Source organism: Scyliorhinus torazame, chromosome 5 (assembly GCF_047496885.1).
Source record: "Scyliorhinus torazame isolate Kashiwa2021f chromosome 5, sScyTor2.1, whole genome shotgun sequence".
NCBI lineage: Eukaryota > Metazoa > Chordata > Chondrichthyes > Carcharhiniformes > Scyliorhinidae > Scyliorhinus > Scyliorhinus torazame.
In genome coordinates this window covers 91,474,831-91,500,472 of record NC_092711.1, presented here as the reverse complement: position 1 = coordinate 91,500,472, position 25,642 = coordinate 91,474,831, and the positions used below count along the sequence as shown (strand labels likewise).

Below are 25,642 nucleotides of genomic sequence, written 5' to 3'. Positions count from 1 at the left end.
CTCCATCTGCACTGTAGGAATTCTGGGGGGGATCCTCCAATATGGAGGTCAAGTGTTCGCGCCTTCGTGAACGCCGTCGCGTTTCACGACGGCGCGAACAGGCCGGGCATGAATTACTCTGGCCCCCACAAGGGGCCAGCATGGATCTGGAGTGGTTCACGCCGCTCCAGCCTCGTTACGCAGCGCCAAATGGGCGCCACACCATCCCACGCATGCGCAGTTGGGCCGCGCCATCCTGCGCATGCGCGAGGAACTTCTTACGCGCGCCAGCCCCGACCCAACATGGGATCGGTGTTCAGGGGCCGGCTGTGCCGGAAAGTAGTCCCGGGGGGGAGAGGCTGGCCCGCCGAGCGCGGGCCAGACCAAATCGGAGCGTTCCCACAGAGTTCCCGCCAGCAGTGACCAGGGGTGAATGGCGCTGGCGGGTCTCTGTCGTATCGGGGCGGCCGCTCGGCCCATCCGGGTGGCCCCGCCGATTCCAGCGGCCCGCGGCTAGCGCAAATGGTGCCAATTCTCCGCACCTCGGAGAATCGCGCGCCGGCATCAGGGCGTCATGGCACGGTTGCGGCGATTCTCCGGCCCAGCACGGGCTCGGGAAATCGCCCGCTCTATGGTTCTAATTCTATTCTATGAATCTTTCTAAAGCTCTGGTCACCACTCTTCAGGAAGGATGTGAAGGTTCTTGGAGAAGGTGCAGAGGAGATTTCCCAGAATGGTTCCAGCAAAGGAGGTTGAGGGGAGATTTGATTCAGGTCCACAAGATTATGCCAAGTTTCGATCAGGTGGACAAAGAAACTCTGTTTCCATTCACTGATCGTACAAGCAGTCGGGACACAGATTTAAAGTTTTGGGTAAAGCCTCGGCCCACACTCCTACCCAGACCCTGTAACCCCATAGCCCCACCCAACCTGCACATCCCTGGACACTAAGGGTAATTTATCAAGGCCAATCCACCTAACTTTCCCTTCTTTGGACTGTTGGAGGAAAACTGAGCACTGGGTGGAAACCCACGCAGACACGGGGAGAAAGTGCAAACTCCACACAGACAGTCACCAAGACCGGAATTAAACCTGGTCCCTGGGGCTGTGAGGCAGTAGTGCTAATCACTGTGCCACTGGAAGCATAGTTTCTGTATCAATATTACTGTTCATGAAGCTCAAGATTGAATTTGCTTTGCCAACTCCTCTCTTAATATGTCTTGTAGATATACAAAATCCCTCTTCACCTCCTTCTCTCTCCTCCCAAAGAGGCCAGTTAGGTTTTTTGTTTTTAAAATATCAATTTTAACAGATTTTCAACAAACCCCCGCTCCTTACAGAAAGAGAAAAGAAAAACAAACAAGAAAAACACCGTACGCCCAAATTGTGCAAAGGATTTCCCCAAAATACAACCCCCCCCCCATGAAACAATAATAAACACACAAAAAACCTACTCAACCTCGCCCCTGTCATATGCGCTCTGTGAAGAACTTTGAAACTTTGAACTGTATCAGGCTGAGCCTGGCGCACAAGGAGGAAGAGTTAACCCTGCTCAGAGCATCAACCCACAGACCCTCATCTATCCTCCCTGATCTCCTCCTCCCACTTGCCTTTTAGTTCCTCCACCGAGGTCTCCTCTTCTTCCTGCATCTCCTGATAGATCGCCGAGACCTTGCCTTCTCCAACCCATACACCCGAAATCACCCTGTCTTGAATCCTTCATGCTGGAAGCAGCCGGAATTCCCTCACCTGCCGTCTCTCAAATGCCCTCACCTGCACATACCTGAAGGCATTTCCGGGGGGCAGCCTAAATTTCTCCTCCAGCGCCCCAAGGCTCGCGAACTTCCCATCTATAAACATGTCCCCCATTCTTTTAATTCCTGCCCGGTGCCAGCCGGTACAGCCGAAAGTACTCCACCCTCCGCCGGTTCGTAGCCACACTCGCCACCGAGGCTTTATAAAGTAGCCTAAACCCAACTGATGAACCCCTCCCCGAACCCAAACCTCCGCAGCACTTCCCAAAGATACTCCCACTCCACCCTGTCGAAGGCCTTCTCCGCGTCCATAGCTGCCACTACCTCCGCTTCCCCCTCCACCGAAGGCATCATAATTACATTAAGCAGCCTCTGCACATTGACGTTCAGCTGCCTACCCTTCACAAATCCCGTCTGGACCTCGTGAATCACCCCCGGGACACAGTCCTCAATTCTCGTGGCCAGCACCTTCGCCAAAAACCTCGCGTCGACATTGAGGAGCGAGATCGGCCTATATGACCTACACTGCAATGGGTCCTTGTCCCGCTTCAAGATCAACGAGATCAGCGCCCTGGACATTGTCGGGGGCAGGGTCCCCTCCTCCCTCGTCTCATTGAAAGTCCTCACTAGCAGCGGGCCCAACAGGTCCATGCACTTCCGATGGAATTCAACCGGGAACCCATCCGGCCCCGGGGCCTTTCCCGCCTGCATGCTCCCCGATCCTTTAACCAGCTCCTCCAGCCCAATCGGTTCCCCCAGCACAACCGCCTGCTCCTCCTCCACCCTCGGGAACCACAGCCGATCTAAAAATCAGCGCATCCCTCCCTCCCCGTCGGGGGCTCAGACCTATACAGCTCCTCATAGAAGTCCCTGAACGTCCCGTTTATTCCCACCGCCCTCCGCACCGTGTTCCCCCTTTATCCCTAAGTCCACCAATCTCCCTCGCTGCCTCCCGCTTACGGAGCTGATGTGCCAGCATCCAACTCGCCTTCTCCCGATACTCATACACCGCCCCTTGTGCTTTCCTCCACTGCACCTCTGCTTTCTCGGTAGTCATCAAGTCGAATTACGTCTGGAGGCTCCGTCGCTCCCTAAGTAGCACCTCCGCGGGGGCCTCTGCATAGCTCCTGTCCACCCTTAATATCTCCCCCATCAGTCTCTCTCTCTCTCTCCACTCTCTCTTCTCCCTATGGGACCTAATGGAGATTAGCTCTCCCTTGACCACCGCCTTCAATGCCTCCCAGACTACCCCCACCTGCACCATTGTCATTGGCTTCTAAATATCTTTCAATACACCCCCGGATCCGCCCGCACACCTCCTCATCCGCCAACAGCCCCATATCCAGACGCCACAGCAGGCACTGGTCCCTCTCCTCCCCCAACTCCAGCTTCACACAATGCGGGGCATGGTCAGAAATAGCTATGGCCGAACATTCCGTGCCCTCCACTCTCGGGATTAGCGCCCTACTCATGATGAAAAATATCCGGGAGTAGGCTTTATGGACATGGGAAAAGAAGGAAAATTCCCTGGCCCCCGGCCTGGCAAACCTCCATGGGTCCACTCCCCCCATCTGGTCCATAAACCCCCTGAGCACCTTGGCCGCAGCCGGCCTCTTACCCGTCCTGGACCTAGAACAGTCCAGTGCTGGGTCCAGCACAGTGTTGAAGTCCCCCCCCATTATTAGGCTCCCTGCCGCCAGATCCGGAATCCGACCCAACATGCGCTTCATAAATCCGGCATCATCCCAATTCGGGGCATATACATTCACTAGTACCACCCGTACCCCCTGCAACCTACCATTCACCATCACGTACCGACCTCCATTTCTGCCACAATGTTCAGCGTATCAAACGACACCCGCTTCCCCACCAAAATCGCCACCCCTCTATTCTTCGTGTCTAACCCCGAGTGAAAGGCCTGCCCTACCCACCCCTTTCTCAGCCTAACCTGATCTGTCACCTTCAAATGCATCTCCTGGAGCATAACCACATCTGCCTTGAGTCCCTTTAGGTGCGCGAACACCCGGGCCCTCTTGACCAGCCCGTTCAGGCCTCTCACAATCCAAGTTATCAGCCGGATCAGGGGGCTTCTCACCCCCGCCAACTAGCCATCTCCCTTTTTAGGCCAGCCACGCGCCCGCCCTTCCCGCACCCTCCATTCCCCCAGGAGGTGGACCCCCCCCCCCCCCCCCCCCCCACCCCCCCGACTCTCTCTCTTAACTCCAGGTCCCCTTTGGCCAATGCAGCAGCAACCCAGTTCCCCCCTCCCCCCCCCTCCCCCCAGCTAGATCATCCTCTAGCTGTATTGCTCCCCCCATGGCACACCCGTAAGTCAGCTGACTCCTGCTGACCCCGGCCTCTCCTGCCATTCCATCGACCTCCCAGTGTGAGAATCCCTCCACCTCCCCCTGCTAATCAGCGGGCGCTCCTCTCCAGCACTGCCCTTCCCCCGGCCCCGCCCCCTTCCTTCCCTAGCGCGGGAAAAAGCCTGCGCTTTCTATCCAAACTGGCCCCGCCCTCTCTGGCACAGCTCCCTTTCTGCGGCCTTGTCTCAACTCCCCATCCCCGAGCCTCCAACCCCCCCCCCCCCCACCCGGGCACCCCCCCTTCCCGCGGGGCCGTGTCCTTCCAACACCAACGCCCACATCACACAGCCCTCACATTGAACCATTTCGCCCAACCCCACCCAGCCCCCAAGAAAACAGAACAGAACATCCCCTAAAACACAGTAACCCCCCTAGGCACCCACTCCCAACAAACCCTCAGCTCGAGTCCAACTTTTCAGTTTGGATGAAGGTCCACACCTCCTCTGACGTCTCGAAGTAGTGGTGCCGATCCTGAAATGTGACCCACAATCGCGCTGGCTGCAGCATCCCGAATTTCACCCCCTTCCGATGCAGAACCGCCTTAGCCCGATTGAAGCCGGCCCTCTTCTTGGCCACATCCGCGCTCCAGTTGTGGTATATTCGGATCTCTGTGTTCTCCCACCTGCTGCTCCGCTCTTTTATGGCCCATCTCAGGACACAGTCCCTGTCCACAAAGCGGTGGAACCGCACCATCACTGCCCTTGGCGGCTCATTGGCCTTGGGCCTCCTCGCCAGGACTCGATGAGCCCAATCCAGCTCCAGGGGCCTTGGGAAAGCTCCCGTGCCCATCAGCGTATTAAGCATTGTGACCACATATGCCCCGGCATCGGACCCCTCCACTCCTTTAGGGAGACCCAGAAACCGGAGATTCTTCCTCCTCGACCTATTCTCCATGTCCTCAAATTTCTCTTGCCATTTCTTGTGCAGCGCATCGTGCGCCTCCACCTTCACCGCCAGGCCCAAGATCTCACCCTCGTTCTCCGAGGCTTTTTGCCACCCCTCCCGGATCGCCGCCCCTTGAGCCTTCTGGGTCTCCACCAGCTTGTCGATCGACGCCTTCATCGGCTCTAGCAGTTCTGCCTTCAGCTCAACAAAGCAGCGTTTGAGGAACTCCTGCTGCTCCTGCGACAAAAATGCCGATGCTGCTTGGTCTCCACCCGCCGCCATCTTGCTTCTCCTCCCTCCCACATTTCGCTGCACCAAAATCACTTTTTTGACTGCTCCACTCCTGGTCCAATCCATACAGTGCCGGGGGAACCGTACTGTCACCTTCCCACACTGGGAACTGTCGAACATTTGCCATTGGGGCCCCTCAAAAGAGCCCAAAAGTCCGTTTCTGACGGGAGCTGCCGAACGTGCGACTTAGCTCAGCGTAGCTGCAACCGGAAGTCTTTATGGGACAGATTAGATATATTTGATTTATTATTGTCCCATGTATTAGTATACATGTTGTTTATTACATGCTATACAGATAACACATACAGTACACAGGGAAGGAAGGAGAGACTAAAGAATGTAATGTTACAGTCATAACTGGGATGCAGGGAAAAGATCAACTTAATACAACGTAGGTCCATTCAAAAATATGATGGCAGTAGGGAAGAAGCTGTTCTTGAGTCGGTTGGCACTTGACCTCAAAGTTTTATATCTTTTTCCTGACGGAAGAAGGTGGAGGAGTGTATGTCCGGGGTGCGTGGGGTCCTTAATTATGCTGATTGCCTTTCCGAGGCAGCGAGAGTCAATGGATGGGAGGCTGGTTTGCGTAAAGGACTGGGCTACATTCACAACCTTTTGTAGTTTCCTGCGGTCTTGGGCAGAGCAGGCTCCATACCAAGCTGTGATACAACCAGAAAGAATACATTCTATGGTGCATCTGTATTATTTACAGTTCTGTAATAAAGTAAATATATTATTATTTCTCGTGTTGTGATATAAGACTGTAGCTACGTTATAGATTTCCAGTCATCTCTTCCCTCAGAGCGTTGTTAGTCTTTGGATTTCTCTTCCACAGGGACCAGTTGTATCTGGGGGTCATTGAATATATTGAAGCACAAGTTTGACAGATATTCTATTGACAATGGAGTTGAGGGTTATGGGGAACAGGTAGAAAAATAGAGAGAAAGCTGAGATGAGGAGGGATTTCTTCACTCGAGGATGTGGTGAAGTTTTGGAATTCTCTACCCCAGAGGAATGTGGAGCCTCAGTCATCAGGTATGTTCAAGACAAATATTGACAGGTTTCTAGATATTGAAGATATCGAGGGATATGGGGACCGTGTGGGGAAAATGGTGCTGAGGTAGATTGGCCCTTGTGCTCCCCATAATCTATGAAAATTTGTGGGTCAGGTGAACTCCATGATGTACTTTGGTGTTCTCTAAACCCTGGCCCATAACATTAAATATTGAAGATATTGGGAGCTAATGAGGATGGTGTGAGAAAATGGTGCTGAGGTAGATCGGCCAAGGATCGCATTGAATGGTTGAGCAGACTTGGTGGGCCGAATGGCCTACTCTTGCTCCTATTCTAATCTCTGTGTCCTGGTCAGGAAGCAGTGAGCTCAGCTCGGATCTGTCAATCAACATGCATCAGCACCTTCAGGAGAATTGGGAGGGTGAATATTAGATACAGCAGAGTGAGAATGGAGGGAGATTGTGTGGGATGGAGATTTACAGCTTTTGGAGACCGAGAGAGGAAATAATGTTCCATAGGAATTAGAATTGTCTGTTCTGAATTTCTATCCTGTACCAACAATGATGACTTTTGTAAATTGTATTTAAAGGATATCAGAAGAGGAGGAATTATAGACAGAAATCTCAAACGTCACGTCTCGATGTGACAAACTCACTCGATTCCTTCTGATCTGAATATCATCGGGCTCTGAATATCATCGGCGAGAAGGAGAAATGTTTGTCCAATCTGTCGGCTTCAAAAGATTTTAAATGTGAGTGTGACTGGAAAAGCACCGAGACCCACACAACACACACCCGAGTGAGAGTGTTCCAGTGAACTGACTGTGAAAAGGGGTTCAACAGGTTACACAAATTGAAAAAACATCACGCCATTCACAGTGAGGAGAGACAGTGCACTTGTTCGGTGTGTAGACAAGACTCCACTGATTGTCCAATCTGGAGAAACACGAGGAGACCCAAAATATGGAGAAACCGTGGAAATGTGGGGCCTGTGGGAAGGGATACAGATTCCCATCTCAGCTGGAGGTTCATCGACGCACTCACACTGGGGAGAGGCCATTCACCTGCTCTCAGTATGGGAAGGGATTCCGTGATTTATCCAACCTACGGATCTATCAGCGAGTTCACACTGGTGAGCGCCCGTTCACCTGCTCTCAGTGTGGGAAGGGATTCACTCAGTCATCCAGCCTGCAGACACACCAGCGGTTGCACACTGGGGAGAAGCCATTCACCTGCTCTCAGTGTGGGGAGAGATTCAGAGCTTCATCCAGCTTGCGGAGCCACCTGCGAGTTCACACTGGGGAGAAGCTGTTCACCTGCTTTCAGCGTGGGAACAGATTCAGTGATTTATCCAGCCTGCAGCGACATCAGCGAATTCACACAGGGCAGAGGCCGTTCACCTGCTCTCAGTGTGGGAAGGGATTCATTGATTCATCCATCCTGCAGACACACCAGTGAGTTCACACTGGGGAGAGGCCAGTCACCTGCCCTCAGTGTGGGAACGGATTCAGTGATTTATCCAGCCTGCAGACACACCAACAAATTCACACTGAGGAGGGGCCATTCTCCTGCTCTCTGTGTGGGAAAGGATTACATAGAAACATAGAAAATAGGAGCAGTAAGAGACCATTTGCCCCTTTTTAAAAAATGTTTTTATTCTCCATTTTCACATTTTCCCTCAAAATTTACACCCCACCCACAGACAGTAAATGGTAACAAATACAAAATCAATCCCCTTAACAATAACAACGATCCCATCCTCCCACCACCCCAAGCAACGGCCCACCTGTCAATGTAAGCATCCAATAAAACAAATCCTCCCACGGTGGAAACAAAAGACAAAGGAGAAAAAGAAAAAGGAGTCTGGGACCGCCCATGGTCACCATTAACCTATGGAGTCCACTCCCCCCCCCATCCAACCTCTGAAAGAGTACCGTACATGATACCCAAGTGTTGTAAATAACCCCCCCTCTCCAACTCCTCCCGTCCACTGCCTCTTGTAAAACTCCTCCCCCCAACCTTGGTTCCTTCCCCCCAACTTTCCACCCCGGCTAGACCACTCGGACCCTGTTCTGCCAGGCTCCGATGGCCGCAGTCCCTCCCCCACCTCACTCCCGTTCACTGGCCGGCTTAAACCGGCCAGCGTGTAGGCCCCCGCCCGGGTCCCTTTCCCACTTGCCCGGCCCTAGGAAAGCCCAGAAATCCCCTTTCAGCACACAAACCCCGCATATCCACCTACACCCCAAAGAGCCCTCATTTCGAGTGAAAGTCCCATCACTTCCCTTGTCCAAATATATACAACATTGGCTCCTTTAGCCCATACACCCGCGCGCAGTGATACAAAAAAGAAGAAAATACAGTCATGAGGTTACATCGGCACCTGGCCATTTCTCAATTTCTCAGTTCTGCCACAGTCCTTCTGCCTTCGCAAACTCCTCCGCTGCTTCCGCCGTTCCAAAATAAAAGTCCCTGAGCTTGTAAGTAACCCTCAGCTTCGCTGGATATACAATGCCGCACTGCACCTTGCTAATGTACAGTGCCCTCTTCACCCGGTTGAAGGCAGCCCGCCTCCTCGCCAGATCCACCGTAAAGTCCTGGTATACACGTATACCAGCTCCAGCCCACTGCACCACCCGCTTCTGCTTGGCCCAGCTCAGGACCTGCTCCTTCACACTGTACCTACGGAAGCACAGAGTCACTGCCCTTGGCGGCTCACTCGCCTTTGGTACTGGCCTCCACGACCGATGAGCCCGATCCAGTTCATATCGGGAGGGATCCTCCCCCTCCTCCAATAGTTTCGCCAGCATCGCTGGCCATTTCTCAATTTCTCAGCAAAATACTCAGTCGGCCTCGGTCCTTCAACTCCTTCGGGCAGCCCCCCAATCCTCAAATTCTGTCGCCTGGATCTGTTTTCCAGTTCTTCCATTTTTCCTCGCAAATCCTTGTTAATCTCCATCACCTTCCGCATCTCCTTCCCCATCGAGGTAAATTAATCAGCGTGCTACAATAATATCTCCTCCACTTCCTTCAGTGCCTCCCCTTGCTCCCGCACCTCCGCCACTGCACTCGCCACCGCCATCGTCACCGGGGAAACCGCCTCCTCCACCAGCACACTCAAAACCTCTCTCATCTCTTTCCTCATTGTCTCCATGTATTTTGTAAACTGTCTTTCGAATTCCGCAGCCATCACCTTAGTTATTTCTTCAGCCGTAAGCAATGCGGCCTCCCCTGGTGCTCCAGCCTCCATTTTCCTTGGTGACCCCGTGGTGACCTTTCCACTTCCCGACGGACCTTCAGCTGTTTTTTTTACGGCCGTTTCTTTGCTCACCCTCGATATTTTCCTTTACTGTGCCTTCACTGTGCCTCCTATGTGCCTTCTCCCTGCTTTTGCCGCCTCAGTGGACCCTGGGACCGGGCTTAAAGCCCCGAAAATGCCGTTCCCAGATGGGAGCCCTCCATTGTGTGGCTGCCTCCTGCCCGCCATTATCGGAAGTCCCCATCATTTGCCCCTTTGCCCCTGGTCCGCCATTCATTATGATCATGGCTTATCATTCAACTCAACAGCCTAATCCCACTTTCCCCTCGAGATACTTTGATCCCCTTCGCCCTAAGTGCTGTATCTAACTGCTTCTTGAAAACATACAATGTGGGCAGCACGGTAGCACAAGTGGCTAGCACTGTGGCTTCACAGCACCAGGGTCCCAGGTTCGATTCCCTGCTGGGTCACTGTCTGCGCGGAGTCTGCACGTTCTCCCCGTGTCTGTGTGGGTTTCCTCCGGGTGCTCCGGTTTCCTCCCACAGTCCAAAGATGTGCAGGTTAGGTGGATTGGCCACGCTAAATTGTCCTTAGTGACCAAAAAAAGGTTAGGAGGGGGTCATTGGGTTACGGGGATAGGGTGGAAGTGAGGGCTTAAGTGGGTCGGTGCAGACTCGATGGGCCAAATGGCCTCCTTCTGCACTGTATGTTCTATGTTCTAATGTATTGGCATCAACTATTTCCTGTGGTAACAAATTCCAAAGGCTCAACATTCTCTGGTTGAAGAAATTTCTCCTCATCTCCGTCCTAAATGGTCTACCTCGTATCCTCAGACTGCGACCTCTGGTTCTGTACACTCCCACCCTCGGGAAAATCTTTCCTGCACCTACACTGTCAAGTCCTGTTAGAATATTATAGGTTTCTATGAGATCCCCCATTCTTCTGAACTCCAGCGAATACAATCCTAACTGATTCAATCTCTCATACGTCAGTCCCACCATCCCAGGAATCAGTCTGGTAAACCTGCTCTGCACTTCCTCGAGAGCAAGAACATCCTTCCTCAGATAAGGAGACCAAAACTGCACACAATATTCCTGGTATGGCCTCACCAGGGCCCAGTATAGAACAAAGAACAGGCCCTTCCGCCCTCCAAAACTGCACCGATCACGTGTCCTATCTAAACCAACCGCCTGTATCCTTCTATACCCCATCTGTTCATGTGCCTAGCCAGATAAGTCTTAAAGGTCGCTAACTTATCTGCCTCAACCACCTCACGTGGCAGAGCATTCCAGGCCACTACCACCCAATGTGTAAAAAAACTTCCCCCGCACATCTCCACTGAACCTTTCCCACCTCACCTTGAACTTGTGCCCCCTTGTAATTGTCATTTCCGCCCTGGGAAAAAGCCTCCAACTGTTCACCCTGTCTATACCCCTAATAATTTTATAAACTTCTATCAGGTCGTCCCTCAGTCTCTCTATGGGGAACAATCCCAGTTTATTAAATCTCTCCTCACAGCTAATACCCTCCATACCAGGCAATATCCTGGTAAACCTTTTCTGTACTCTCTCCAAAGCCTCCACGTCCTTCTGGTAGTGCAGTGACCAGAATTGGGACACAGTGTTCCAAATGTGGCCTAACCAACATTCTGTGTAATTGTAACATAATTTTCGAGCTGTTATACTCGATACCCCGTCCTATGAAGGCAAGCATGCCATGTGCTTTCTTCACCACCATTTCCACCTGTGCTGCCACTTGTAAGTATCTGTGGACCTGCGCGCCCAGATCTCTCTGTGTCTCTATGCTCCTGATGGTCGGCATCTCCACATCATGAGTGTTAAATGCTCTCAGTTCTGTCTATTATGAATGTTTGTTGCACCTTATCCAGTGCCTCTATTTCCTTTTTCTAAATGGAGATCACCAATGCTGTCAGTGCTCCCAGTGTAGTCTAACCCTGGTTCTAAACAAGTTGAACATTTCCTCCGTGCTTTTTAATTCTATCCCTCAGGAATGGAACCCTAGATATGGGCCTCACACTTTAAGAAACATGTGAAGTTCTTAGAGAGGGTGCAGAGGACATTTACAATAATAACAATCTTTATTATTGTCACAAGTGGGCTTACATTAACACTGCAATGACGTTACTGTGAAAATCCCCTAGTCGCCACACTTCTGCGCCTGTTCGGGTGCACTGAGGGAGAATTCAGAATCTCCAATTCACCTGACAAGCACATCTTTCGGGACTTGTGGTAGGAAACTGGAGCACCCAGAGGAACCCACACAGACACGGGGAGAACATGCAGACTCCGCACAGACAGTGACCCAAACCGGGAATCGAATCTGGGACCCTGGTGCTGTGAAGAAACAGTGCGAACCATTGTGCTAGAATCGCACCAGGGATAAGGGCAGTTAGTTGGAGTGACTGGAGTAGTTGAATTTCTCTCCTGAGATTACAGCTTCTGGAGGGTGGAGAATAGGGTCATTCAGCCCTCTGAGACTGTGTTGGCTCTCTGTGGAGCAAGCCAGTCTGTCCATTGCCTTTTTCTTTCCCCAAATTTGTGCAGGTTTATTTCTCTCAGTGCCTGTCCACTTTCCCATTGAAATCCTTCTGTCATCTCTGCATCTCCTACCCTCATAGGCAGTAGGTTCCAGGTCATTACCACTCGCTTTACAGAGACATAAGGCTCCTAGAGCACGGATTAGTCTATTTGGCTTGGCCCATTTTCCCTGTGCCAGACCCATTTAATCCCAGACTTTGACTATTTTGTTTTCTTTTTTGGAATATATCAAATGACAGTCCAATGAGGCTCGACCACCGTTTACAGACAGTGTATTACAAATCACAACAACTCGCTGTGTTTTACAACAAATAATTGTGCTTATGGTGTGTCTGGAGGTTCACAGAGTATTCAAAATGTGTAAACACCGTGGTTATTACACAAAATTAAGACTCAGTCTTCATCAATGATTTTGGTGAGGACACAGAGTATAATATATCTTAGTTTGCGGACAATTAGAATAAATATTTCTATAAAATCTCTCACTACCACTAGACCTCCTAAAGTGTTTTAAAGCCAATGGAGTACTTTTGAACCATATTCACTGTTGTAATGCAGGAAACTGTAAGTACCATGTGTAATCACATTTAGTTATAAAATTGTTATTTTCATAGTATATTCACTGTCATTAGTAACAAGGTCAAGGAAGCCCTTTTACACCTCTTAACATGTGGCTTCCTGCAGCCATTACACCTTCTGTACCTTTTCTATATTAACTATGTATTGATTTCACATCAAAAAACAATAATTAAATTAATGATTATTCAGTTGTGAACATTCATCATTAGTGAATTGGTGTATTGGGTAATTATATTGTAAAGACTAGATCTTTATTTTAAAAAATAACATGATCAACCAAAATGTTTCCAGAAACTGCAGAGCTATCAGAATTTGTTTGAAAAAATAAATTACTCGATAATTTTGAGAAGTTACGAGATGTGGTGATAAGCCTGTAGATAATATTGCATGTACTCAGCAGTGTTACCTCCCACCAGTAGGTGGTGTCAGGCATCAATCAGGTGTCATCCGGCTACCAGCAGAAGGTTGTAAGGTATACATGAGGCCAGTCACACATAAGGATAGTTCCAAGGGAGTCTAATGCAACTCTGTGATAATTTGGTCTGTAAAGCATTCTGATCATGACCTTACCACGTGTACATTAATAAATCATCGTTCTGCCTAAGTTGCACAGAACACAACATTAGACATCATATTCTGTCAAGAATATGTAGGCTAGGCATTGGGTGTAATGGTATTGTTATTGGGCTGGTAATCCAGAGACCCAGGTTAATGTACCAGCCTCCCCGAACATGCGCGGTAATGTGGTGACTAGGGGCTTTTCACAGTAACCTCATTTGAAGCCTACTTGTAACAATAAGCGATTTTCATTTTCATTTCATGCTCTGGGGATTTGGGATCGAATCTGCCTTTGACAGATGGTGAAATTGAATAAAAGTCTCGAATTAAAAGTCTGATAACACTGTTGATTGTTGTAAAAACCCATTCACTAATGTCTTTCAGGAAATCTGCTCTTCTTACGTGGCCTGGCCTCCACATGCCTCCAGATCCACGGCAATGTTGTGGTTGATTTGTAAGTGCCCTCTGAAATAGCCTCATAAGGCACGCAGTTCAAGAGCAATTGGAATGAGCAGTAAATGCTGGCCCAGCCAGTGATGCCCACCTCCCATGAATGAATAAATTCTAAGGCGGCTCATTGTTCAATCTGAAGACGAGTAAGAAACGGTCTCTTTGATTGGATTTGATTTATTATCGAGGTACAGTGAAAAGTATTGTTCTGCGTACAGTCCAGATAGTCTCCACCTTTGACCTGTTCATTTGGTTTTCAGATGAAGCAAAAATGATATAAACGAAGAACGAGAACTACACTCCAGAGAAGAATGTTTTAGACTGTATTTGGGGGGGGGGGGGGGGGGGGTGGAAACTAGTGATACAACTGGCTACATATTTGAGGGAATTAAATGACAGAATTCGGAGGAAAAACCTCACGGGTTAGAAACAAATCAAAATATCAAATTATTACTGAATAGTGAAACCTCCGGTCAGACATCTCTAACTGGACATCAGCTGATGGATGATCTGTCGTCTCCACGGGGTATGTACCACGCGGTGGAGTTATTAAGAGTCTCGGCCGACAGCAGCAACTGACGAGGAACTCCTGCATTTTAAATGACAATAGTTTAGGAATTTTGGCAGCTTGATGCCACGGCGGGAAATTTGTAAACAATGCAGCAAACAATATTGCAATGGAGAGTGTAATAGATATCACGGACAAAATGTCCTGTAAATTGTTAGGGACTGTTATGTATGGATTCAATTGGGTTGTAACCCCAAACGTTGACTGTATTAAATGTGCAAGTGGTGTTATTGCAAAGTAGAAAAACAAACAAACAATGGCAAGTGTACGCTTCATGCTGTAAGGGAAATGATAACGGACAAAAGGGATTTGAAGAAAACGGAGTTATTGTCTCATGTAAGCCAGGGCTGGCAGACTACACGGTTCAGTCCAATGTTAGACGTTAGTGTGAGGAAGTCAGGAATAGAAACAGGATCGATTGAAGCTTCTGAAATTAATAAAGCAAGATAATCAGTGGATAGTTCATGATATCATAATTTACCATTCCAAAGAGAAATGGAAAGCACTTCCTAAACAGCCAGTGATGGACAAACGACCCTTTTGGTCGCTGATGGACTGAGTGGTGTGCTGTTTCTAGGGTACATGAAGCTTCTACGGCGCTGCTACCCCAAGGCAGGCAGATGCCTTGGAGGTAGTGGAACACACGGATTATAGCTATTGCGTTGCCTCCCTGAGCAGCGACAGCTGTGGTTCACAGTGATTGGACTTGAGGATCTATCGACACTGGTCTGCGAGATGGATGAATTTACAATTGATTTCCGTGCACAGTTTACAAATCACGACATGTACACACAAATGACAAGGATCAGGGATATCTGCTAGTCAGTACAACTAGAAGGGGGATATAAACCCTAAAACAGGATTCAGCTCAGAGTCAGCTCTCATAGCTCGGTCATGGGGTTTTACCTTATGCATGGATTGATAATACTTATTATAATTGTATACTGTATAATCATTGGATGCCTTAATATGTGTTGTAAGATGACTATGGCTCGGATGATGCCAATAGACTCGGCCCATCACCAATCACCAAGATGACATCCCCTTACTGGCGACCATCAAACCAGAAGGAACCCGGACGGAGAGCCAGTGGCTGTAAAAATGTGATGAGGTGTTTTATGTACGGAATGTAATGAATTGTGGGACGGTCTTTCAGACAGACATTGATACAGGTTATTAACCCGGGGATGTTTATAACGGACACTGGAAGTTGTATGCCGAACCAAAATCCAAATTTGGACCGAGACAGCAACAGGACTATTGTTGGTCTGGCGAATTGTTAGCACACTTTTTGACCATCAGGGGGAATACCTACCCAAACATTTCTCTACCAATAGAGACCCCCGTGGCAGAGGTGAAAGAAAATATAACATGTCTGTTCTCCACCTGCACTGAACGGAGGTGTAGCGTAACCCAGACATTACCCCAATGCATCGGCCACAACGCCACCGGCGTCCCGTTATCGGCAGGTAGCGAAAGGGAATGTTGGTTAGGAGGCGGAATAGTAGTTATCATAGAATGATAAAAGGAGGGAATGAGGAAATGGGTAGTTAGGAGTAAAATTTTACTAAAGTAGAATAAGGAGTTAGGTTAGCGGACTTTGTAAAGATCTCTAGTTTATGCTGGGGAAAATGTGCAGCCTGCAAGTGGGATTCAAGGCAGGAAGAGGGGGGCGGGATGGGCAGCCACTGGGACCATTTCTTTGTTGTAGGAGATACTGGTGAAAGGGGCCTCAGGGTTAAGGGATGTGGGGAAAGCCTATGGGAGCTTTGCATTTGCCACCGTTGCCTTATTTGGTTGTGTGTAATTTGGTCATGTGTATGTGAAACTTGATGCTACATGAATGTATATGAAAACGAGGTGCTTTGCCCCTTTGTCTCTCACTTGCTCTGGGAATCTCAGGGACTGTGTTGGTGTCCTGTGTTATCAGAGCGAGTCTAGCTTGCAAGCTGCTTGGAATAAAATAGATTTTTAACCTATAAATCTGACTTGGTAATTTTACTGATACCAGACTGAGAGCAAAAAGAACTCGAAATCGTCATTTTCAAGAATAATAATCTTTATTGTCACAAGGAGGCTTACATTGCATTGAAGTTACTGTTAAAATCTCCTTGCCGCCACGTTCCAGCACCTGTTCGGGTGCACGGAGGCAGAATTCAAAATATCCAAATTACCGAACAGCACATCTTTCGGGACGAGTCGGAGGAAACCCACGCAGACACGGGGAGAACATGCAGACTCCACACAGTGACCCAGCCAGAAATCGAACCTGGGACCCAGGCACTGTGAAGCCACAGTGCCAACCACTGTGCTGCCATATGGCAGAAGCAGTTAGATATAGCACTTAGGGCGAAGGAGATCAAAGTTTATGGAAGGGAAAGCAGGATTAGGCTATTGAGTTGGATAATAAGCCATGATCACGATGAATGGTGGAGCAGGCTCGAAGGGCCAAATGGCCACTTCCTGCTCCTATATTCTATTTTTCCATGTAATCCCTTCCGCAGATTGGGTAACTGTATGAATCCATTCTGAAAGGGAGCAGATGAATGGCCTCTCCCCGGTGTGAATCCACTGATGTCTCTCCAGGATGGGAAAAAAAATCACTGAATCGCAGGGTGGATGTATCAATAAATCTCTTCCCTCACTGAGAGCAGGTGAGTGGCCTCTCCTCAGTATGAACACACTGGTGTCTCTGCAGGGTGGAAAAATCACTGAATCCCTTCCCACACTGAGAGCAGATGAATGACGTCTCCCCAGTGTGGACTCGCTGATGTCTCCGCAGGGTGGATGAATCACCGAATCCCTTCCCACACTGAGAGCAGGTGAATGGCCTCTCCCCAGTGTGAACTCGTTGATGTCTCTGCAGGGTGGATGAATGACTGAATGCCTTCCCACACTGAGAGCAGGTGAATGGCTTCTCCCCAGTATGAATTCGCTGATGTCTCCGCAGAGGGAATGAAGCACGGAATCTCTGCCCACACTGCGAGCAGGTGAATGGCTTCTCCCCAGTGTGAATTCGTTGGTGTACCTGCAGGCTAGATAACTGTGTGAATCCCTTCCCACACTGAGAGCAGGTAAATGGCTTCTCCCCAGTGTGAACTCGCTGGTGTCTCTGCAGAGTGGATGAATCAATGAATCCCTTCCCACACTGAGTGCAGGTGAATGGCCTCTCCCCAGTATGAACTCGCCGATGTGTCTGCAAGGTGGCTGACTGACTGAATCCCTTCCCACACTGAGAGCAGATGAATGGCCTCTCCCCAGTGTGGACTCGCTGATGTGTCTGCAGGCTGGATAACCGAGTGAATCCCTTCCTACACTGAGAGCAGGTGAACAGCCTCTCCCCAGTGTGACTGCGTCGATGAACCTCCGGCTCAGAGTCCACATCTTTCCACGGTTTCTCCATGTTTTGGGTCTCCTCACGTCTCTCCAGATTGGACAATCAGTGGAAGCCTTGTCAACACACAGAACATGTGCACTGTCTCTCCTGACTGTGAATGGCGTGATGTTTCTTTAGGCTGCGGAACTGGTCAAAGCTCTTTCCACAGTCAATTCACTGGAACACTCTCACTCGGGTGTGTGTTGTGTGGGTCTCGGTGCTTTTCATGTCACACTCCCGTTTAAAACCTTTTGGAAGCCAACAGGTCGCACAAAATATCTCCTTTGCCCCGATGATATTCAGATCAGAAGGAATCGAGTGAGTTTGTCACATCAAGACGTGATGTTTGAGATTTCTGTCTGTAATTCCTCCTCTTCCAATATCCTTCAAAAACAATTGACAAAATTCATCATTGTTGGTATGAGTTAGGAATTCAGAGCAGACAATACTACTTCCTAAGGAACATTATTTCCTCTAGTTCTCCAAAAGCTGCGAATCTCCATCCCACACAATCTCCCTCCATTCTCACTCTACTGTATCTAATATTCATCCTCCCTATTCTGAAGGTGCCGATTCATGTTGATTGACAGATCCAAGCACAGCTCACTGCTTCCTGACCAGGACACAGAGATTAGAATAGGAGCAAGAGTAGGCCAATTGGCCCACTGGAGTCTGCTCAACCATTCAATGCGATCCTTGGCTGATCTACCTCAGGACCATTTTCCCACAAGATCCCCATATCCCTCGATATCTTCAATATCGAGAAACCTATCATTATTTGTCTTGAACACATCTGATGACTGAGGATCCACATTCCTCTGGGGTACAGAATTCCAAAGCTTCACCACATCCTCGAGTGAAGAAATCCCTCCTCATCTCAGTTTTCTCTCTATTTTCCTGCCTGTTCCCCATAACCCTGAACTCCATCGACAATAAAATATCTGTCAAACGTGTGCTTCAATATATTCAATGACCCCCAGATACAACTGGTCCCTGTGGAAGAGAAATCCAAAGACTAACAACCCTCTGAGGGAAGAGATGACTGGAAATCTATAACGTAGCTACAGTCTTGTATTAGGAGAGAAATAATACTTTACTACAAACTGTAAATAATATATCTAGCAAATGCCATACAAGAACACGGGACATATCTCTGTCCATTATTAATTTACCGTCCACTGAAATGTCAGCCACCTCCTGGGGAACCCACCCCTTTAATTGTGAACATTAGGAAAGAGACCATTTAGAATAACTGATTATTTTTTTCCAATTAAAGGGCAATTTGCCATGGCCAATCCAGCTACGCGGCACATCTCAAGGTTGTGGAGGTGAGACCCACGTAGACGTGGTGAGAATGTGAAACTCCTCATGGATAGTGACCCGGGGTTGGGATCGAACCCGGTGCTGTGAGGCAGCAGTGCTAACCGCTGCACCACTGTGCCACCAGTGACCATCCTTTTAGTCAGACAAATAAATGCGTCAACCTGTTCAGGAGAAGGGTGGGAGGAGTTGGAAACACTTTGTGGAGCCGCAAATCTGCATGAAATTGTCCCCCCCCTCGAATTATAATAATCTTTATTGTCACAAGGAGGCTTACATTAACACTGCAATGAAGTTACTGTGAAAAGCCCCTCGTCGCCACACTCCGGTGGTGCCTATTCGGGTACACAGTGGGAGATTTCAGAATGTCCAATTCACCTAACAAGCATGACTTTTGGGGCTTGAGAGAGGAAATCGGAGCACCTAGAGGAAAACCCACGCATGAGGAGGATGTGCAGACCCCACACAGACAATGACCCAAGCCGTGAATAAAACCTGGGACCCTGGCGCTGTGATGAAATAGTGCTAACCGCTGTGCAATTTAGCTTGGTTCCAATTTGGGCTCAAGTCATCAATGAGGACTCTGATCTCTGGCAAGGAAGGAAACCCTGGCAGGTGGGCGGGGAGGATTCACGAACACCCGCTGGAGGCCCCAAGCCCCCAATAAGAACTATTGATTTTATTGTCAGTCTGCAGACAGGAGCGGGAGAACTGAACCCAGGCAGAGGAGAATGAGGGAAAAAACTGGGAGTGGAGGAAAGAAATGGTGCAGATGGCGAGATGGATTTGGATTTCAGCCCAGGGAGGAGGGAGAGTGTGTGGGACGGGGAAAAATGTTACAGCGAAACTAGAATGGTCTGTTCAAAATTTCTATCCTGGGCTGTCGGTGATGGCTTTTGTTTTTTCTTTAATTAAAAAATATGTATATTTGGAGTACCCAATTCATTTTTTCCCCAATTAAGGGGTTTACAGAATTTCCAGTGCAGAAGGAGTCCATTCAACCCACCAAGTCGGCACTGGCCCTTGGAAAGAGAACCCTTGATGGCTTTTGTTTTTTCTTTAATTAAAAAATATGTATATTTGGAGTACCCAATTCATTTTTTCCCCAATTAAGGGGTTTACAGAATTTCCAGTGCAGAAGGAGTCCATTCAACCCACCAAGTCGGCACTGGCCCTTGGAAAGAGAACCCTACCCAAGCCACACACCTCCACCCGTTCTCCCGTAACCCAGTAATTTTAGCGAGGCCAATTCACCTACCCTGCACATCTTTTTGGATTGTGGGGGTGAGTCCCACACAGACACGGGGAGACTGTGCAAACTCCATACGGACATTGATCCGGGGCCGGGATCTAACCCGGATCCTCAGCTAACCACTGAGCCACCGTGCAGACTTTTGTAAACTCCTTTTACTGGAGGATTTAACAACAAGGGGAGGATTTACAGAAGGAAACTCAAATCAAACTTCACATCAAGATTTAACAGTCACTCCATTCATCAGGACCTGAATATCATTGGTCTGTGAATGTGGAAGCAAAAATGTTTGTCTGTTCTGTCTGTAGAAAAAGATTTTAAAGATCAGCGTGACTGAAAAACCCCCGAAACACACACTCGACTCGAGTGAGAGTGTTCCAGTCTGGAAAAAAACATCACACTGTTCAGAGCAGGGAGAGACCGTACACATGCTCTCTGTTGGGACACGACATTAACTGATCGTCAAACGTGGAGAGGGACAAGGACACCAGCAGCATGCTGAAACAGCGGAAATGTGGGGACTGTGGGAAGGGATTCAGATCCCCATGTGAGCTGGAGATTCATCACCGTAGTCACACCAGCGACAGACCATTCACCTGTTCTGAGTGTGGGAAGGGATTTACTCAGTTATCCCAGTGAGGATGTACCAAGATGTAGGAGCCGGGCTTGCAGGACATGGACTGGGGTCCAGTTATCTGTATTGGACAAGATCTACGTTTCCTGGGGGTGGGATGGGTGTTGTGATTTCCTGTATTTAGTCTTTGATATTGTCTGATAGAAACACGTGTTTCTGTGTGGGGATGAAGGGAGATTTTCTTTAGGTAGCACAAAGTAGATATAAGGGGGGAGGGGAAGGGGGGGGGGGACAGAGGGAGACACCTTTGGAAATGAAGGCTAATAAAGGGACTGCATTCTGAAATATGTTTATCCTCCAGGTGGGCAATATTGTTTTCATTTTATTTTTGTCCCGAGAGGAGCTGCCCCACCAGCAATACGCTGGTGAATGGGAGTAAGATGGGGGGGGGGGGGGGGGGATCTGCAGCCAGTGTACCAGTTTTGACCAGAGACTGTGGGTGGGTTTTCATCCAATCTGGGTCTATGTGGAGCATTGGCGGGAAATGGGGAGGGAGGGGGGGGGGGGGGGTTTAGCTCGCTGATGACGACTATAGAACTATTTTTGTTTTAATCTGAGGGTGTGTGTGGCGGCCATCTTGGGTGGAGCCTAGGCCTGTACGTTTTGAAGATTTAATGGATAGTCCCTCACGGTGGAAATTTCATACAGTGCAGAAGGAGGCCATTCGGCCCAACGAGTCGACACCAGCCTCCAAAAGAGCACCCCATCCCGCACCTCACCCTATCCCCCTAAACCAGCAACCCCACCTAACCTTTCATCACTAAGGGGCAATTTAGCGTAACCAATCCACCTAAGCTGCACATCTTTGAACTGTGGGAGGAAACCGGAGCACCCGGAGGAAACCCACGCAGACACGTGCAGACTCCGCACAGTGACCCAAAACGAGAATCAAACCTGGGGGTCTTGAGCTGTGAAGCAACAGAGCTAACCATTGTGCTACGTGCTGCCCCAAATGGCTGATTCCCATGATGGGGAAGGGAGGTGGGAAACCCCTGATTTGGCTGGTCACCTGGAACTTAAAGGAATTGGGTGGACCAGTGAAGGTCGAGAGTTTTCACTCCCTAATGAATCTAAATGCTGGTATGGTGTTCTTGCAGGAGACTCACTTGCAGGTTAGAGATCAGACCAGACTGCGGTGGGGTGAGCCAAGTGTTTCACTCGGGCTTTGATGAAGGGCTCGAGGTGCTGCAATTCTAATCAATAAAAGGGGTCCCTCTTCCGGTCACTGCGGACACGAATGGGAGATAAGTGGTGGTCAGTGGGTCATTGGTGGGTACATTGGTGGTGCTGGTGAATGGCTATGCCCCTAACTGGGATAATGTGTCATTTGTAAAAAAATTGTTGGGATCCATCCCAGACCTGGATACACATCAATTGATTCTTGGAGGTGATTTCAATTGCGCTTTGGATCCAAAAATGGACTGGTCCAAGCCTATTCAACCGCTACAAATACTCAAAAAGGGAATGAAACCGGACGGACCACCCGGTACGACCCAGGCACCAGAAACGACAACAGCAAACCCGGCAAAAGATAAAGAAATCTGTTCCCATCAGCAGATTGTAAAAGGATTATGGGACACAGATTTAAGATTGTGAGCAAGATCTACAGGGAGATATGAGGAAGAAATTTTACACAGTGAGTGATAATGATCTGAACTCAATGCTTACACACAAAGGTCGATAACATCCAGATCCTGATAACCCGAATGGTGCTGTCAGAATTTGATGTGAGGATCGGTTGTGAGTTTCCTGTCTGCAAATCCTTTTCTAAGTCCCTGTGAAAGAAGTTTACAAAGGCATCACTGTCAGTCCAGAAATGAAATTCAGGAAAGATAAACATTCCTCCTGGTTTGAATTTGCTGTGTGCAAATCCTGTGCTTATAATCTGAACGAACACAGGACATCCTGAAGGGGGACGGTGAACAGCCAGAGGTCATAGTTAAATCAATAGCAAGGAGCGATATAGGATCAGAAGGCATAGAATCTCTGTGGGTAGAGTTGAAGAATTGCAAAGGTAAAAAGACCCTGATGGGAGTTATGTACAGGCCCCTTAGCAGGAGTCAGGATGTGGGGCAGAAAATAAATCAGGGGGTCCGTCAGTTTCAACCTTTTTTGTAGCGGTTGAATAGGCTTGGACCAGTTCATTTTAAAATCCAGTACAGAATTGAGGTCTCCTCCAAACGGTGAGTGCAGTGGCATCACTAAGGAGAAGGTTCTGTGGAAACTGAAAGGTCTGAAGGTGGATAAACCACCTGGGCCGGATGGACTACACCCCAGGGTTCTAAAACAGATAGCTGGAGGAGATTGTGGAGGCATTGGTGGTGATCTTTCAGAAATCACTGGAGGCAGGAAGGGTCCCAGAGGACTGGAAAGTGGCTAATGTAACACTGCTGTTTAAGAAGGGAGGGAGGCAGAAGATGGGAAATTTTAGGCCGGTTAGCCTGACTTCGGTCATTGATAAGATTTTAGAGTCCATTAAGGAGCAATTTAGCATGGCCAATCCACCCAACCTGCACATCTTTTGGGTTGTGGGGGTGAAACCCACGCAGACACGGGGAGAATGTGCAAACTCCACACAGACAGTGACCCAGGGCCGGGATTCGAACCCGGGTCCTCAGCGCCGCAGTCCCAGTGCTAGCCACTGTGCTGCTCTCTAGAGTCCATTATTAAAGAGGAGATCGTGGAGTAGCTGGAAGTGCATGGTAAAATAGGACTGAGTTAGCACTGCTTTGTCAAAGGGAGGTCATGTCTGACAAATCTGTTAAGAGTTCTTTGAGAAGGTAACAAGGAAGTTAGACAAAGGAGAACCAGTGGACGTGATTTATTTAGATTTCCAGAAGGCTTTTGACAAGATGCTGCAGAAGAGACTGTTAAATAAGTTAAGAGCCCATGGTGTTAAGGGTAAGATCCTGGCATGGACAGAGGATTGGCTGACTGGCAGAAGGTAGAGAGGATAAAGGGGTCTTTTTCAGAATGGCAGCCAGTGATTAATAGTGTGCCCCAGGGGTCTGTGCTGGGACCACAACTTTTCACAACATACATTAATGATTTGGAAGAAGGAACTGAAGGCACTGTTGCAAGTTTCAGATGATAGAAAGATCTGTAGAGGAACAGGTAGTATTGAATAAGCAGAGGGGCTGCAGATGTATTTGGACAGGCTAGGAGAGTGGGAAATGAAGTGGCAGATGGAATACAATGTGGAAAAGTGTGAGATAATGCACTTTGGAAGGGGGAATTTAGGCATAGACTATTTTCTAAATGGGGAAATGCTTAGGAAATCAGAAGCACAAAGGGACTGGAGAGTTCTCGATCACGATTCTCTTAAGGTTAACGTACAGGTTCAGTCGGCAGTTCAGAAGACAAATGCAACGTTAGCATGCCTGTCAAGAGGGCTAGAATACAAGACCAGGGATGTACTTCTGAAGCTGTAGAGGGCTCTGGTCAGACCCCGTTTGGAGTATTGTGAGCAGTTTTGGGCCCCATATCTAAGGAAGGATGTGCTGGCCCTGGAAAGCGTCCAGAGGACAATCACAAGAAAGATCCCAAGTGGCCTAATTCTGCTCCTATGTCTTACGCTCTAATCCCCTGTGAAAGGAGTTTCCAAAATCCATCGCAGTCAGTCCTGCTGCTCCCTGGTCCAGGATGACCGCTCATGCTCCCTGCTGCACACTGACCCTCGTTGTCATCAGTTACTGCCCTGGGTCTTCATGTGACTGAACCGAGCCGCAGAGCTTTGGACACATGGGGCAGGATGTCCAATAAGACAGTTAAATCTGGAGACCAGGATTGGCTTCCTTTTCTTTCCATCTCTGCATCATCAATAAGACATTGGGACTCAAAGACTAATCCAGTTTGATGGACAAGTTGTCTCCATTCTGAACAATGGGGAACAAGCTCCTCCTACTCTTTGAACATCGCTGGACAAAGGAGATGCACATCCAATAAAGATGGCGGCCGTTAACCCGAGCTGAACATGAGGAGCTGCAGTCCCGCTCAGTGCAAACTATGACCCAGAAACTCATTCCCGAGGTTTACTGCTTACAACAACTTCACACAATGTTTCCGCCCACCCGCGCGATCTGCCGCTTCCTTCATATTGTTAAACGCCTCTTACCGATTTCGCATCTGAAGACATAGCCCTTCCCCTTCGCCATTACCCACAGTGCGCATACTTGAATCAGAGCGGGTCCCGCCTTTTATTCACTCCGATTGGTTGGAGGACCAGCCGTTATCTGTCGGTCCTCCAGCCCCGTCCCTCTCATTCTATTGGTCAGGACTGCCGTCAATCACATGCTATTGTGACGGTTACAGATGGTGAGAGTGGCCATAGGCTCAGGCTGACTCGCGATTGTCCAATAATCATTGAATCATAGAATTCGCAGTGCAAAAGGAGGCCATTCGGCCCATCAAGTCTGCACTAGCCCTTGGAAAGAGCACCCTACCTGAGGCTATGCTTTCATCCCATACCTAGACCTCCACCCTATCCTCGTAACCCCACCTAACCTTTTTTTGGACACTTGAGGGCAATTTGTCATGGCCAATCCACCTAACCTGCACATCTTTGGACTGTGGGAGGAAACCGGAGCATCTGGATCAAACCCACGCAGACACGGATAGAACGTGCAGACTGCGCACAGACAGTGACCCAAGCCGGGAATGAAACCTGGGACAATGGCGCTGTGAAGGAATAGTGCTAACCACTGTGGTACTGTGCCACCCAAAGTGAACAATTGCTATTTAATCTAAAGAGTCTGTGCTGAGGTTCCGGGTGCGGCGATGACCAGCTAAGTCGCACGTTTCGGCA

General features: G+C 49.0%; 3 protein-coding genes across 7 annotated transcripts in view; 1 reads left to right on the top strand and 2 right to left on the bottom strand.

Moving 5' to 3' along the window:
- Nucleotides 1–25,642, top strand: part of LOC140421474 (uncharacterized) — a 366,287-nt gene that overhangs the window by 124,598 nt on the left and 216,047 nt on the right. The gene's annotated exons all lie outside the window — the stretch shown is intronic.
- LOC140421475 (uncharacterized) overlaps nucleotides 1–25,642 on the bottom strand; it is an 856,937-nt gene that overhangs the window by 711,372 nt on the left and 119,923 nt on the right. The window lies entirely within an intron of this gene.
- LOC140421497 (uncharacterized) lies at nucleotides 16,298–25,011 on the bottom strand. The gene is made up of 3 exons (XM_072506273.1): nucleotides 24,953–25,011; nucleotides 22,507–22,613; nucleotides 16,298–18,016 (listed from the first exon to the last, which is right to left on the bottom strand). Exon 3 carries the CDS (start codon nucleotides 17,657–17,659, stop codon nucleotides 16,898–16,900), a length of 762 nt encoding a protein of 253 aa, XP_072362374.1. The 5' UTR covers nucleotides 17,660–18,016; nucleotides 22,507–22,613; nucleotides 24,953–25,011; the 3' UTR covers nucleotides 16,298–16,897.

What these genes read in the sequence shown, in the direction of transcription:
- LOC140421497 (XM_072506273.1), bottom strand. Translation starts at nt 17,659, where the DNA reads ATGGAGAAACCGTGGAAAGATGTGGACTCTGAGCCGGAGGTTCATCGA.